The sequence below is a fragment of the Rhinoderma darwinii genome, chromosome 12, assembly GCF_050947455.1.
Source record: "Rhinoderma darwinii isolate aRhiDar2 chromosome 12, aRhiDar2.hap1, whole genome shotgun sequence".
Taxonomy (NCBI): domain Eukaryota; kingdom Metazoa; phylum Chordata; class Amphibia; order Anura; family Rhinodermatidae; genus Rhinoderma; species Rhinoderma darwinii.
Genome location: NC_134698.1, coordinates 34,693,489 through 34,708,337, shown reverse-complemented (window position 1 = coordinate 34,708,337; position 14,849 = coordinate 34,693,489). Strand labels below are relative to the sequence as shown.

Genomic DNA, 14,849 nt, shown 5'->3' with positions numbered 1-14,849 from the left:
ATTTGCTTATGATCAAGTAGAGTATCTTATCGTTCAGTGTTATGTTGTATGAAGGTATCTCTTATGGGAAAATAAAACTTATTGAATACCTGGATATTCCCAACTCATTTTATTCACTTCTACCATTAATATTGAATATGAAATATTTAGCAGAATCCCACCTCTCTTGAGCAGCTTTATCCATTGTATTCTTGCTCATTGCTTCCAGTCTTTCCGTTCTCTTCATCTCTAGTTTCTTCTTCATCTGCTTAGTGTCACTGTGGAAAGACACATTATTCACACGTTTGTACCTCACACAATCCTCGCTCTTGTTTTACGTAATCTGCCTTGGTTTTTCACTGTGATATAAGGCAGCTCTTCCCATTCCAGGGTTTCATATATAAATAACATTGGCACTTTTTTCTTCACATGTGTTTGTAGACCTGCTTTCTGTCTAAAACGGAAACATTTCTGACAACTAACATTCATTTCTCTGTACCTGATAATTCTCGAATTTTTATTTACGTGGAATTTCTTGAAATAGCTTTTCTTAAAGGGCCATTAGACATAGAAAATTTGTTGCACTTTGTATAAGACTTTCATTACTATAACTGTTGCAATACACAGCAATTTTGATACTGAAAATGCAAATGGCATGAAATCATTGGAAGAGGGCCAGCAAAGGTGACAAGTGGGTAAATGTAAGATAAAGCATGGCACTCCGTTTCTTCTGAGGTGCAGGCAGTGGGTTTCAACATTATGTGTTCCATGAATAAATCTACGAATTGTACATCCAAAAAGTGCGCGAAGTATTCTATACAAAAGTGGGCAATTTAATTCCTCAGATTGGAACAGTGGTTTCCAAACAGTAGACCACGATCTACCCGCAGACTTCAAAATGGGGACAAATAGATCTTGATGTTAGGCCGCCAGGTTGTTCTCCTGCCGGCTTCAACACGGAAGTGGGAAAACTACCTTCCAGCAGGGACTGTACAGTATGGCCATTTGTACACAATATAGGGGACGATAATAGAAGGCAGTGCACAGGGCACCATTAAACTTAAGACCAGCCCTGGTGCCTGACATCATCCTTTTCTGGTGAAATCCTTACTGGTGAATCCTAAGGGTATGTGCACACGGTAGCAGGCTTTTACGTGTGAAATGACAGACTGTTTTCAGGAGAAAACAGCTGCCTCGTTTCAGTCGTAAATGCTGCTCCTCGCATTTTGCGAGGCTTCTCTGACAGACGTAAATTTTGAGCTGTGCTTCATTGAGTTCAATGAAGAACGGCTCAAATTACGTCTGAAAGAAGTGTCCTGCACTTCTTTTGACGAGGCTGTATTTTTACGCGTCGTCGTTTGACAGCTGTCAAACGACGACGCGTAAATGACAGGTTGTCTGCACAGTACGTCGGCAAACCCATTCAAATGAATGGGCAGATGTTTGCCGACGTATTGTAGCCCTATGTTCAGACGTAAAACGAGGCATAATACGGCTCGTTTACGCCTGAAAATAGGTTGTGTGAACCCAGCCTAAGAATGTGTCTGTCAAGACCAGTTCTATTAGCTGGTGTAGTTCTGACACACTCCCTGGTATCTCATATACATTCTAACCAGGGCAAGGATGAGGAGAGGAGCAGCACAGTTATGCATGAAGATGCCGTGGCTGTGGACCAAGAGCATTATGGTATGTTATGTTCACACTCGTGTTTTCATCAGGTGTGACTGCAGGAAAAGCGTTGCTATTCTTGGTGTCAAAATGACGGACCCCATTATAAGTCAACGAGATTCATCATACAACAGATTCAGCACATCATTGTGGCTTCTGTTATGAATGGAAGCCATGGCACATAACTGAACAGATACGGTTCCCCATTGTGGATGAATAGCCAGTATTTTCCCCATTCTGATGTACCTCTGGGCCTATGTCATACCATTATTTTTGAATGTTTTGACCTAGAAATGGACATATGAGGACTTTATGATGGAACAAGACACTGGGTGTCTGTACTAGCAGTTGAATTTCTCTACAATTTATGTTTTGCATTCTTTATCTTTATATATTGTGCCCAGTAATAGCATTCATCACCCCCTCCCCATTGATTGATTAGGGGCTATGAGCTCTCTTCATACATTAACATTAGCAGCATTCTTTGCAATTTACTAGTCTGCGACTCTAGTCTGTAACATGATGCTTTCAGTGACATAGGTATATTCTAGCGATCATCACTGCTCCTTATCTTGAGTAGAATAAGAGCACTTGGTTACTGTTATGGCTGGATGCTCTCAAGATGTCACCGTACACTCTTCCTCTGATAGGGATTTCATCAGCATTTTCCGACTTACACTTCGACGGCCGCAGCCATGGACTTGTGAGTGCTGGCCGACATCTCCTTCCTAGGAGACCCCAGCACTCACTTCCGCTCTGCTGTGTCCCGTAGTGTGAATGTGCCTTAAAGGGCCAGCGTGCAAATGTAAAAAGTTACCAATTAGCCCATGATCACCCTGGACTATAAAACAGACTCTGCCCTTTCTCTCATTGCCTGAGCGTTGTTGTGTATACCCATGTTAGTCAAAGCAAATGGTCCCTTAGTGTTATCCTATTCCCATTGTTCCCATGTCCTGCTACCTGTATCCCGTTCTGTATTTGTTCCGGTGCCTTAGAGTGTTGGAGACATCTGCCATGCCTGATATCATCCGTCGCGTGTGGCGTCATCTGGCTTCAAGTTTATCTGTGCCTAAGCCTCTGCTACTCTCTGGACTATCAAAGGTACTCTTGTACTAGGACTTTGTATAGACTGTTGTTTGGCCAGCTGTTACTCCACTACGGTGGTGTGGCCTAGTGGATCCACATATCCACTGATCGTGACACATAATTCTCTATAGCAAAGCAACGCTAGTTGCGATGTGCATACGCCGAATAAGCAGACAGGTCTAGAGCGTTCTCATAGCAGTGGGACGCATTGTGGTGTACTGCACAATGTTGCTGAAGGAACGCTGATGCATGCGCACCTATACGGTGCCCAAGCCATTCTTGTGGACTCATCGCCTTTGAGTTTTTTTTAGTTGTTATGCACGTTATACATTCATAGGATATATATATAGGTTTGTTTATGATATGGTATACATTTCAATATGTTTAATACTAGATGGTGATGTATGATAAATTGAGGGTAATGGATGGGCATAGTGATTCTCATTGAATACGATCAGTTGATTGACTAATTGCAATTTGATTTGTGAGGCAATACGTGATGTCTATGTATTGGTGCCAATAATGAATCTGTTGTTTTTTTTAATGCTGATAAAGTTTTTCTTTTACTTGGCATATGTGGACAGAATCCAAGTAACTGTTGCTACTATCTTAAGTTTAATTTGGTGGAACTGAGACATCTGGGAAAGGAGTATGCAAAAAAATTTAAAGCACCTTGGTCCCCTGGTAGATCACCTAACTCAGGCTTCACAAAAAGTAGATCCCAAAATGAAAGTGTTTGGCCACTCGTAGATTACAGGATCCCCATTAGATTCCAAGGCATTCTTCTCTACTGGAGCAAATTTATGTCATCAATGTGGGACACAAATGTTATTTATACCCAAGGTATGTTATTTATATAGTCTTAATGTATGACAGGCTTTCTGAAAATGAAGTAATATTTCCATGATATTCTAATATGGAACACTACCTGTCTGTTAATTCCTTCAGGACTTTCAGTTCTGTTGCTTGCTTTTCTTGGGCCAACTCCAACAGTTTGGCAATTTGCTGTTAAAAGTTAAAGGTATATAACTGTATCAATAAACATATTTCTGCAAGTAGATGTGTGAAAGAATTGTACACATGATAAACAACAATATTTTTATATATGTACACTACCGTTCAAAAGTTTGGGGTCACCCAGACAATTTTGTGTTTTCCATGAAAACTCACACTTATATTTATCAAATGATTTGCAAAATGACTAGAAAATATAGTCAAGACATTGACAAGGTTAGAAATAATGATTTTTATTTGAAATAATAATTTTCTCCTTCAAACTTTGCTTTCGTCAAAGAATGCTCCATTTGCAGCAATTACAGCATTGCAGACCTTTGGCATTCTAGCTGTTCATTTGCTGAGGTAATCGGGAGAAATTTCACCCCATGCTTCCAAAAGGCCCACCCACAAGTTGGATTGGCTTGATGGGCACTTCTTGCGTACCATACGGTCAAGCTGCTCCCACAACAGCTCTATGGGGTTGAGATCTGGTGACTGCGCTGGCCACTCCATTACAGATAGAATACCAGCTGCCTGCTTCTTCCCTAAATAGTTCTTGCATAATTTGGAGGTGTGCTTTGGGTTATTGTCCTGTTGTAGGATGAAATTGGCTCCAATCAAGCGCTGTCCACAGGGTATGGCATGGCGTTGCAAAATGGAGTGATAGCCTTCCTTATTCAAAATCCCTTTTACCTTGTACAAATCTCCGACTTTACCAGCACCAAAGCAACCCCAGACCATCACATTACCTCCACCATGCTTGACAGATGGCGTCAGGCACTCTTCCAGCATCTTTTCATTTGTTCTGCGTCTCACAAATGTTCTTCTGTGTGATCCAAACACCTCAAACTTCGATTCGTCTGTCCATAACACTTTTTTCCAATCTTCCTCTGTCCAATGTCTGTGTGCTTTTGGCCATATTAATCTTTTCCTTTTATTAGCCAGTCTCAGATATGGCTTTTTCTTTGCCACTCTGCCCTGAAGGCCAGCATCCCGGAGTCGCCTCTTCTTTGTAGACGTTGACACTGGTGTTTTGCGGGTACTATTTAATGAAGCTGCCAGTTGAGGACCTGTGAGGCGTCTATTTCTCAAACTAGAGACTCTAATGTACTTGTCTTGTTGCTCAGTTGTGCAGCGGGGCCTCCCACTTCTCTTTCTACTCTGGTTAGAGCCTGTGTGTGCTGTCCTCTGAAGGGAGTAGTACGCACCGTTGTAGGAAATCTTCAGTTTCTTGGCAATTTCTCGCATGGAATAGCCTTAATTTCTAAGAACAAGAATAGACTGTCGAGTTTCACATGAAAGCTCTCTTTTTCTAGCCATTTTGAGAGTTTAATCGAACCCACAAATGTAATGCTCCAGATTCTCAACTAGCTCAAAGGAAGGTCAGTTTTATAGCTCCTCTAAACAGCAAAACTGTTTACAGCGGTGCTAACATAATTGCAGAAGGGTTTTCAAGTGTTTTCTAATCATCCATTAGCCTTCTAACACAGTTAGCAAACACAATGTACCATTAGAATACTGGAGTGATGGTTGCTGGAAATGGGCCTCTATACACCTACACTACCGTTCAAAAGTTTAGGGTCACTTAGAAATTTCCTTATTTTTGAAAGAAAAGCACAGTTTTTTTCAATGAAGATGACATTAAATTAATCAGAAATACACTCTATACAGTGTTAATGTGCTAAATGACTGTTCTAGCTGCAAACGTCTGGTTTTTGATTCAATATCTACATAGGTGTATAGAGGCCCATTTCCAGCAACCAGTGTTCTAATGGTACATTGTGTTTGCTAACTGTGTTAGAAGGCTAATGGATGATTAGAAAACACTTGAAAACACTTGTGCAACTATGTTAGCACCGCTGTAAACAGTTTTGCTGTTTAGAGGAGCTATAAAACTGACCTTCCTTTGATCTAGTTGAGAATCTAGAGCATTACATTTGTGGGTTCGATTAAACTCTCCAAATGGCTAGAAAAAGAGAGCTTTCATGTGAAACTCGACAGTCTATTCTTGTTCTTAGAAATGAAGGTTATTCCATGCGAGAAATTACCAAGAAACTGAAGATTTCCTACAACGGTGTGTACTACTCCCTTCAGAGGACAGCACACACAGGCTCTAACCAGAGTAGAAAGAGAAGTGGGAGGCCCCGCTGCACAACTGAGCAACAAGACAAGTACATTAGAGTCTCTAGTTTGAGAAATAGACGCCTCACAGGTCCTCAACTGGCAGCTTCATTAAATAGTACCTGCAAAACGCCAGTGTCAACGTCTACAGTGAAGAGGCGACTTCGGGATGCTGGCCTTCAGGGCAGAGTGGCAAAGAAAAAGCCATATCTGAGACTGGCTAATAAAAGGAAAAGATTAATATGGGCAAAAGCACACAGACACTGGACAGAGGAAGATTGGAAAAAAGTGTTATGGGCAGACGAATCGAAGTTTGAGTTGTTTGGATCACACAGAAGAACATTTGTGAGTCGCAGAACAACTGAAAAGATGCTGGAAGAGTGCCTGACGCCATCTGTCAAGCATGGTGGAGGTAATGTGATGGTCTGGGGTTTCTTTGGTGCTAGTAAAGTGGGAGATTTGTACAAGGTAAAAGGGATTTTGAATAAGGAAGGCTATCACTCCATTTTGCAACGCCATGCCATACCCTGTGGACAGCGCTTGATTGGAGCCAATTTCATCCTACAACAGGACAATGACCCAAAGCACACCTCCAAATTATGCAAGAATTATTTAGGGAAGAAGCAGGCAGCTGGTATTCTATCTGTAATGGAGTGGCCAGCGCAGTCACCAGATCTCAACCCCATAGAGCTGTTGTGGGAGCAGCTTGACCGTATGGTACGCAAGAAGTGCCCATCAAGCCAATCCAACTTGTGGGAGGAGCTTCTGGAAGCATGGGGTAAAATTTCTCCCGATTACCTCAGCAAATTAACAGTTAGAATGCCAAAGGTCCGCAATGCTGTAATTGCTGCAAATGGAGCATTCTTTGACGAAAGCAAAGTTTGAAGTAGAAAATTATTATTTCAAATAAAAATCATTATTTCTAACCTTGTCAATGTCTTGACTATATTTTCTAGTCATTTTGCAACTCATTTGATAAATATAAGTGTGAGTTTTCATGGAAAACACAAAATGATCTCGGTGACCCCAAACTTTTGAACGGTAGTGTATGTATGTAGTTAGTGCATTAAAAAACAGACGTTTGCAGCTAGAATAGTCATTTAGCCCATTAGCAATGTATAGAGTGTATTTCTCATTCATTTAATGTTATCTTCATTGAAAAAAAACTGTGCTTTTCTTTCAAAAATAAGGAAATTTCTAAGTGAGCCTAAACTTTTGAATGGTAGTGTGTGTGTGTATATATATATATATATATATATATATATATATATATATATATATATATATGTATATATATAAAAATAAAGAAGATTTGCAGCACTCCAATGTGAAAAAAGTGGTGGTTTTTTGCTGGGCACCTGATCGATTGATTCCGTGTGAGTGCTGCTGCTTTCTTGTTTGCTATATATATATATATATATATATATATATATGTATATATAACCATCCTAAAAGTTAAGCCCTTTGCAACACCTTGCAGTCGGCAAGGGGAAGTATGGAGCGCGCTCATGGGCCGACACCTACCTCCTGTGGGCGGAATCAACTTTGATTCAGCCCCCGTTTAACACCTTAAATGCTGTGGTCAATCGTGACCACGGCATTTAAATTGTTAGAATTAGGGGCGCCCCCTCAAACAAGCCATCGCGCCCCCTGCGCTGTGATTGGCCATTTACAATGGTTGTTATGGCAGCCTGGGTGCCTAATAAAGGCCCCCAGGTCTGCCATCTATGTACTCTCAAAGAAGACTATCTGTAACACGATATACTGCCACACCCCTTTTGCCATTTTTTCCCTAAAGTAATGTTAAATAAATAAAAGGTAACACAACTGGTATCGCCACATCCGTACAAGTCCGAACGGTCACAATATAGCGTTGTTTAAGCCGCTCAGTAAATGCCGTAAAAAAAACGTAGAACACGCAAATTGCAGTTTTTTGGTCAAAAGTAAAAAAGTGATCAAAAAGTTGCGTATACCCCAAAATGGTATCGGTGAAAACAACAGTTCACCTCGCAAAAATTAAGCCCTCAAATCGCTAAATTGCCGGAAAAAGAAAACTTATGGCTCTCAGAACATGGCGACAGAAAACATTTTCTTTTTTTTAGCAAATAGTTTTTGTTTTTTTAAAAGTAGCAAAACATAAAACAAAACATAACAATTTGGTATCACCATAATCGTATCAACCTGTAGAATAAGGTGCATATGTTGTTTTTACCGCCTAATGGACGCTGTAAAAACAAAACTCCAAAAAAAACTGCCATAATCTCGGTTTTTTCCCATTTCACCCCACTAATATTTTTTTTCAGCTTCCCAGTACATTATGCGGTACAATAAATGGTGCCATGACAAACTACAACTTGTACCGCAAAAAACAAGCCCTCATACGGCTATGTCGACAAAAAACAAAGAAGTTATGGCATTTGGAAGGCGGGGAGGAAAAAATGAAAATGAAAAAACTGAAATTGGCCGTGTCTCCAAGGGGCTAAACAAGTCTTTAAGCGATGTACAGCGATCATTTCGGCGCATACGTACTTCAGATGAATGCTGCTCTTTCTTCTTCCAGATGCTGTCATGGACCTCCTCTCCAAGGCGTGTCAGTTCCTCTCCTAGCTTCTCTTTCAATTCAACTACCTTAGGATCAGGTTTACCTGGAATTTCACCAGCACCCCACACCGAGCCATACTCATCTTCCAGACTTCTACAATACACAACAGTTATAATATTCAGTTTATTAGGAGCGCCATCACTACTACCAGCTTTTACGTTGGCGACAGGCCCTGCTGTAAATCCTTCAACGATGGCACTAAAAGTCAAAGTAATATTGGGCCTTAATAACATAACATAACTCATCTCCATGAAGACCAATGCTCATCTTGCTCTCCGGCTGGGAAACAGGGTTTGGGCCCCCTCATTTTTGGACACAGTTGGTGTCACAGAGGTTGGAACCCCACTTTACTTACTTTAATAACCTTCCTCTTTGACAGATCATAAAAGTTAAAAAGGGTTAGTTCTTGGGCAATCCTTTAACCTCAATAACGGGTAAAATATTTGAAGTTTTTTTTAGGGGATGCTATCCTAAAACATCTGAATGAGATAAAAGATGGCTTAGGGGTGAATCAAGGGACGATATAGGGGGTTATCCCAAGATTTTTTTTTATACCTAGATTATAGCTCAACCAAGGGACTATCTACTCCATCTAGAAGAAAGAAGGCTTCACAATCAGAACAAAAGTTCTTTTTTTTTTTTTTTGCTGTAATAGCAGTGAAACAATGGATTCTACAACAGTATATTGTGGTTGTTTCATTAATGGTGTTTTCTGTAGCGGTGTTATCTGCACTGACTGCTTGAGATTAAAATAAAACAATATATAAGAGTTTAGAGACAAATAAGCGGTGGCTTTAACAAGCGTCCTGTAGGCCTCCTTAAAAATCTGTGCCCTATACGTACTTGCTGGCTTTCTTGCTGTTCTTCTTCTTGTTAGTCTGTGAATATAAGTCGCTGAAGGCACTGGAATATTTTTGAAGAATCTCTTCCCTACGCTTCAGTCCTTTGCGCTCCAGTTCCTTTATCTCTTTGTCCTGCTTCTTTTGAAGTTTCATAAAACTTTTCTGTTTTTGTAATTCATCCTGATTTGTGGTCTCTGGGTCTAGGATACAAACACAATTAAATGCTTTTAGTTGCACAAGACTTAGCTTTTTAAAGGTTGATAATCCATATGCTACACATTACTTCAAACAAAATTAATATTTGGTAGAAACTTTCCCAAACTGTATTTTATCCGTAATGTCTGAACTGTATTTTGATCCCTCCTGTGCAAACATATTCAGTTCTTAAAAATTCAAATTTTGACCTACATACTTATGTTGCTATATTTTATAGCTGTCACAATTTTAGATTAAAGTGCTCAGTTTACCCCACCAATTTCTAATTCTCCCTTACATCCAAGCCAAGGTTTTCCCTCGTGGGGATAAAGAGATACGGTACTTGATTAAATACACAATAAAAGTCTCCAGTTATGTGAAATTGCAGAAAAATTCATATACTGTCCGAACAAGATGGTACCATACCCCTGATAGAAGCCATCATTTCCTGGAGTTGAAGATTTATGCTCATACATGAAGGGGCTTTCAGCATCAACCAGTTTGAGATACAAGTTTTCTAACAAATGTTCACAGTTTACAAAACATCTCCAAAGTTATCATTATTATGCCTCCCCCCTTTAAATACCTGACAAACTAGAAGGCTTATTTATTTCCTTATAGTCAGTCATTCGGATATTAATTGCTACCCATTAGAAAAATCCCACCACAGAACAATTACAATCCTAAATGCAACCAATTGATCAGTTTCTAATATCTGGCAGACATGACACCTTTGTAGCTCTATGACAACCTTGGGCTCTTAATAGGAGCTTAACGCTATGTTGATACAGTGCGGATACGCTGCGTAAAAGTACACAGCGTATCTACTCTGAAGCCCTAAGGGAATCTTGGCCGAAAAAACCGCACTAAATTGTGGTGCAGTTTTTTCGGGCGGAAAACAGGTTAAAAAAAATAATTGCTTATACTTGCCCGTAGTCATGGCGACCTGTCGCTCTAATGTCCTGCAGCCCGGCCTCCTGGAATGACCTTTCAACCCATGTGACCGATGCAGCCTGTGATTGGCTGCAGCAGTCACATGGGAATAAACGTCATGCCCGGAGTCCAGGCTGGATGGAAAAGCAGATTTTCGGCTGATTTTTTAATCAGCGGATGGATGAGATTTGTTCAAATCTCCTCCACTCTGCTGCTACTGTATTATGCTGCGGATTTTCCACAATGAAATCCGTTGTGGAAATCCACAATGTTTATGCTACGTGTGAACATACCTTAAATGTGCACTAAATGTGCCTAATTTTGTTACACTACCTGACCTAAAGTGCAGGCTTTGGTACTGCACCCCCCCTCCACTTTATTCCTCAGTTTGTTTCTATTCTCCACCTAATGAAAAAAATGACAAAATAGTTAGGGCCAATCCATGCTTGTTCTGCTTTATTTTTACCTGCTGCTTCATTCATAGAATCCAGTTTTCCACTACTCGCTGAACCTAAAAAATGTTCAGTAAATAGAACACATGAACAACATGTACTATTAAGAATGTGTAACAATATTTATTTTAGTGATGAGTAACTTAAAGTTGTCTTAAATTCAACAAAATCCGACATCCTTCATCTGAACAGTGGCTCGAATTCTTTCTGATTTATTGCAGATCAAAACCAGAAACTGAGTTTCAGACTCGTGCCTTATGCTCAGCCAATCACAGGAGGGTGCAAAATTCTCTGCTGATTGGCTAACTGGCAGGAATGAAGTGTCCCCCCTCAGGCCTTTAAGAAGGAAATACTAAAACTTAATTTCAGTGTGGTCTTTCACAGGAAAAAAGGCTACGGCTGACTAGAGTGTCAAACAGTTAAAATAAGAAGCTTCCCTTCTAAATTTAGAATTTTGCCATTGGACAGGGCGCATCACTCCAACAGGTGGAAGGGGGCACTGCGCTGGCTCCCTTCCCCTGCTTGTTTGAGAAACACCAATGCCCGGCGACTCATCAGCCGCCTTTCCGCCCGGGCGCTTCTTCTCTCAATGGCGTCGCTTCCGTTGTAGCAGCCATAGCGGCTGCAAGCGGCGACACCCGGCATGTCCTTAGGACGCACATACTATTAAACAATATAGCAGAGCAGGGAGGTATCTACTAGCGCCACTGTGGTAGCTCACTGAAGGAGCGGAATCAGGGCCGGCCCTAGGATAGATGGCGCCCTGTGCGAAATGATCTTTTGGCGCCCCACCCCATCATTAAAAAAAAATGCCCCATAAAAAATTATAATGCCCCTTTAGTGCCCCCATACAGTATAATAATAATAATATTTAATAATATATTACAACCTCTTCAAGGACACAGTATTTTGTCCTCTAATTGTGTTCACAGTATTAGGCCACCTGTAGTACCCCTACACAGTATAATGTCCGCTTAGTGGCCCCCACACAGTATAGTGCCCTCCTGTAGATTTTGCCATACAGCCTCCCTGTAGACAATGCCATAATCCCCCACCTCCTTTTTGTAGATCGTGCCATACAGCCCCCCCCCACTTCCCCCTTGTAGACAGTGCCCCCAAACAAAAACAAAAATTGTACTCACCTAGGCCCCGTTCCCATGACGAACTGAGCTGCTCCACGGTGTGATCCTGTAACCTAGTACAGAGTTTCCCAACCTTTTCGGACTTGAGGCAGCACTGGAAAAAAAAATTTCCTCAGGGCACCCCTACCAAAATTGTTTTGAGAGACAGAAAACGGCTAAGAACAAGCACTACACTCGTAGGGTATGTTCACACACGTTTTTTGTAAGGCAAAAAAAATCTGCCTCAAAATTTCTTCAGGAACTGACAGCATTGTGTGACCTTTTTTTTATGTTTTTTCTTAAGCCATTGAAGCGAATGCAAAAGACGCAGGAAAAAAAACACCAAACGAGCGCCGCAGGTATTTTCTGCCTCCTATTAATTTCAATTGGAGGTCACTTGAAGACCATCAGCCCCCCACTCACAGTAAAATGACCATCAGCCCACCACTTACAGATTCCCCCTGTAGGTAGCGCCACACAGCCCCTTGTAGGTAGTGCCACACAGCCCCTTATGGGTAGCGCCACAAAGCCCCCTTGTGGGTAGCACCACACAGCCACCTTGTAGGCAGCGCCAGACAGCCCCCTTGTAGGTAGCGCCAGACAGCCCCTTTGTAGGTAGCGCCAGACAGCCCCCTTTTTGGTAGCGCCAGACAGCCCCCTTTTTGGTAGCACCAGACTGCCCCCTTGTAGGTAGCGCCAGACAGACCCCTTGTAGGTAGCGCCACACAGCCCCCTTGTAGATAGCGCCCAGGGGCGTAGCTAAAGGCTCATGGGCCCCGATGCAGAAGTTCTTATTGGGCCCCCCCCCGCAAACTCCTCATGGCCGACGGTCCGCAGCTATCAGCTGCATCGCTGGGTCTCCTAAGTGACCCAACAATGCAACACTAGCAGCCGGGGCGTCACTAAGGCTGGGTTCACACACCCTATTTACGGACGTAATTCGGCCGTTTTAGCATTGAATTACGTCCGAAAATGCGGCTCAAAAGCGTTGGCAAACATCTGCCCATTCAAAGAAGTGCCTGTCACTTCTTCAGACGTAAATGGAGCCGTTTTCCATTGACTCCATAGAAAAACAGCTCCAATTACGTCCGTAATGGACGCAGCGAAAGACGCCTGCACACGCCATTACGTCAGAAATTCCGGAGCTGTTTTCTCCTGAAAACAGCTCCGTGATTTCAGCCGTAACGGACGCTGCCGTGTGAACATACCCTCAGGATTTAAAATGTCAGGGGAAATAGCCCCAATACATATGTGTCCGCCCAAAAAAAAAAGTGTGTATAGGAGACAACATAGCATATCTATAGGACTACGACCCTATAAACTATGGATAGGATTAGATACATTGGCTCAGCAGACAGTATCACACGTGATAGGATTAGATACAGTGGCTGAGAAGACAGTATCACACATGATAGGATTAGATACAGTGGCTCAGAAGGCAGTATCACACATGATAGGATTAGATACAGTGGCTCAGCAGACAGTATCACACATGATAGGATTAGATACAATGACTCAGCAGACAGTATCACACATGATAGGATTAGAAACTGTGGCTCAGCAGACAGTATCACACATGATAGGATTAGATGCAGTGGCCCAGCAGACAGTATCACACATGATAGGATTAGATACAATGACTCAGCAGACAGTATCACACATGATAGGATTAGATACAGTGGCTCAGCAGACAGTACCACACATGATAGGATTAGATACAGTGGCTCAGAAGGCAGTATCACACATGATAGGATTAGATACAGTGGCTCAGCAGACAGTATCACACATGATAGGATTAGATACAGTGGCTGAGCAGACAGTACCACACATGATAGGATTAGATACAGTCGCTCAGCAGACAGTATCACACATGATTGGATTAGATATAGGGCCCAGCAGACAGTATCACACATGATAGGATTAGATACAGTGGCTCAGAAGGCAGTATCACACATGATAGGATTAGATACAGTGACTCCGCAGACAGTATCACACATGATAGGATTAGATACAGCGGCTCAACAGACAGTATCACACATGATAGGATTAGAGATAGGGCCCAGCAGACAGTATCACACATGATAGGATTAGATACAGTGGCTCAGCAGACAGTATCACACATGATAGGATTAGATACAGTGGCTCAGCAGACAGTATCACACATGATAGGATTAGATACAGTGGCTGAGAAGACAGTATCACACATGATAGGATTAGATACAGTGGCTCAGAAGGCAGTATCACACATGATAGGATTAGATACAATGACTCAGCAGACAGTATCACACATGATAGGATTAGATACAGTGGCTCAGCAGACAGTATCACAAATGATAGGATTAGATGCAGCGGCCCAGCAGACAGTATCACACATGATAGGATTAGATACAATGACTCAGCAGACAGTATCACACATGATAGGATTAGATACAGTGGCTCAGCAGACAGTACCACACATGATAGGATTAGATACAGTGGCTCAGAAGGCAGTATCACACATGATAGGATTAGATACAGTGGCTCAGCAGACAGTATCACACATGATAGGATTAGATACAGTGGCTGAGCAGACAGTATCACACATGATAGGATTAGATACAGTCGCTCAGCAGACAGTATCACACATGATTGGATTAGATATAGGGCCCAGCAGACAGTATCACACATGATCGGATTAGATATAGGGCCCAGCAGACAGTATCACACATGATCGGATTAGATACAGTGGCTCGGAAGGCAGTATCACACATGATAGGATTAGATACAGCGGCTCAGCAGACAGTATCACACATGATAGGATTAGATATAGGGCCCAGCAGACAGTATCACACATGATAGGATTAGATACAGGGCT

General features: G+C 41.9%; 1 protein-coding gene across 1 annotated transcript in view; it reads right to left on the bottom strand.

The window, feature by feature from the left end:
* Positions 1-14,849, bottom strand: part of PLCB2 (phospholipase C beta 2) — a 207,257-nt gene that overhangs the window by 21,210 nt on the left and 171,198 nt on the right. The window contains exons 25-29 of the mRNA XM_075843498.1: positions 10,889-10,933; positions 9,296-9,494; positions 8,380-8,545; positions 3,662-3,738; positions 162-257 (exon numbers count right to left, since the gene is read on the bottom strand). Coding sequence (XP_075699613.1) covers positions 162-257; positions 3,662-3,738; positions 8,380-8,545; positions 9,296-9,494; positions 10,889-10,933 — 583 coding nt within the window. The remainder of the gene's footprint in view (positions 1-161; positions 258-3,661; positions 3,739-8,379; positions 8,546-9,295; positions 9,495-10,888; positions 10,934-14,849) is intronic.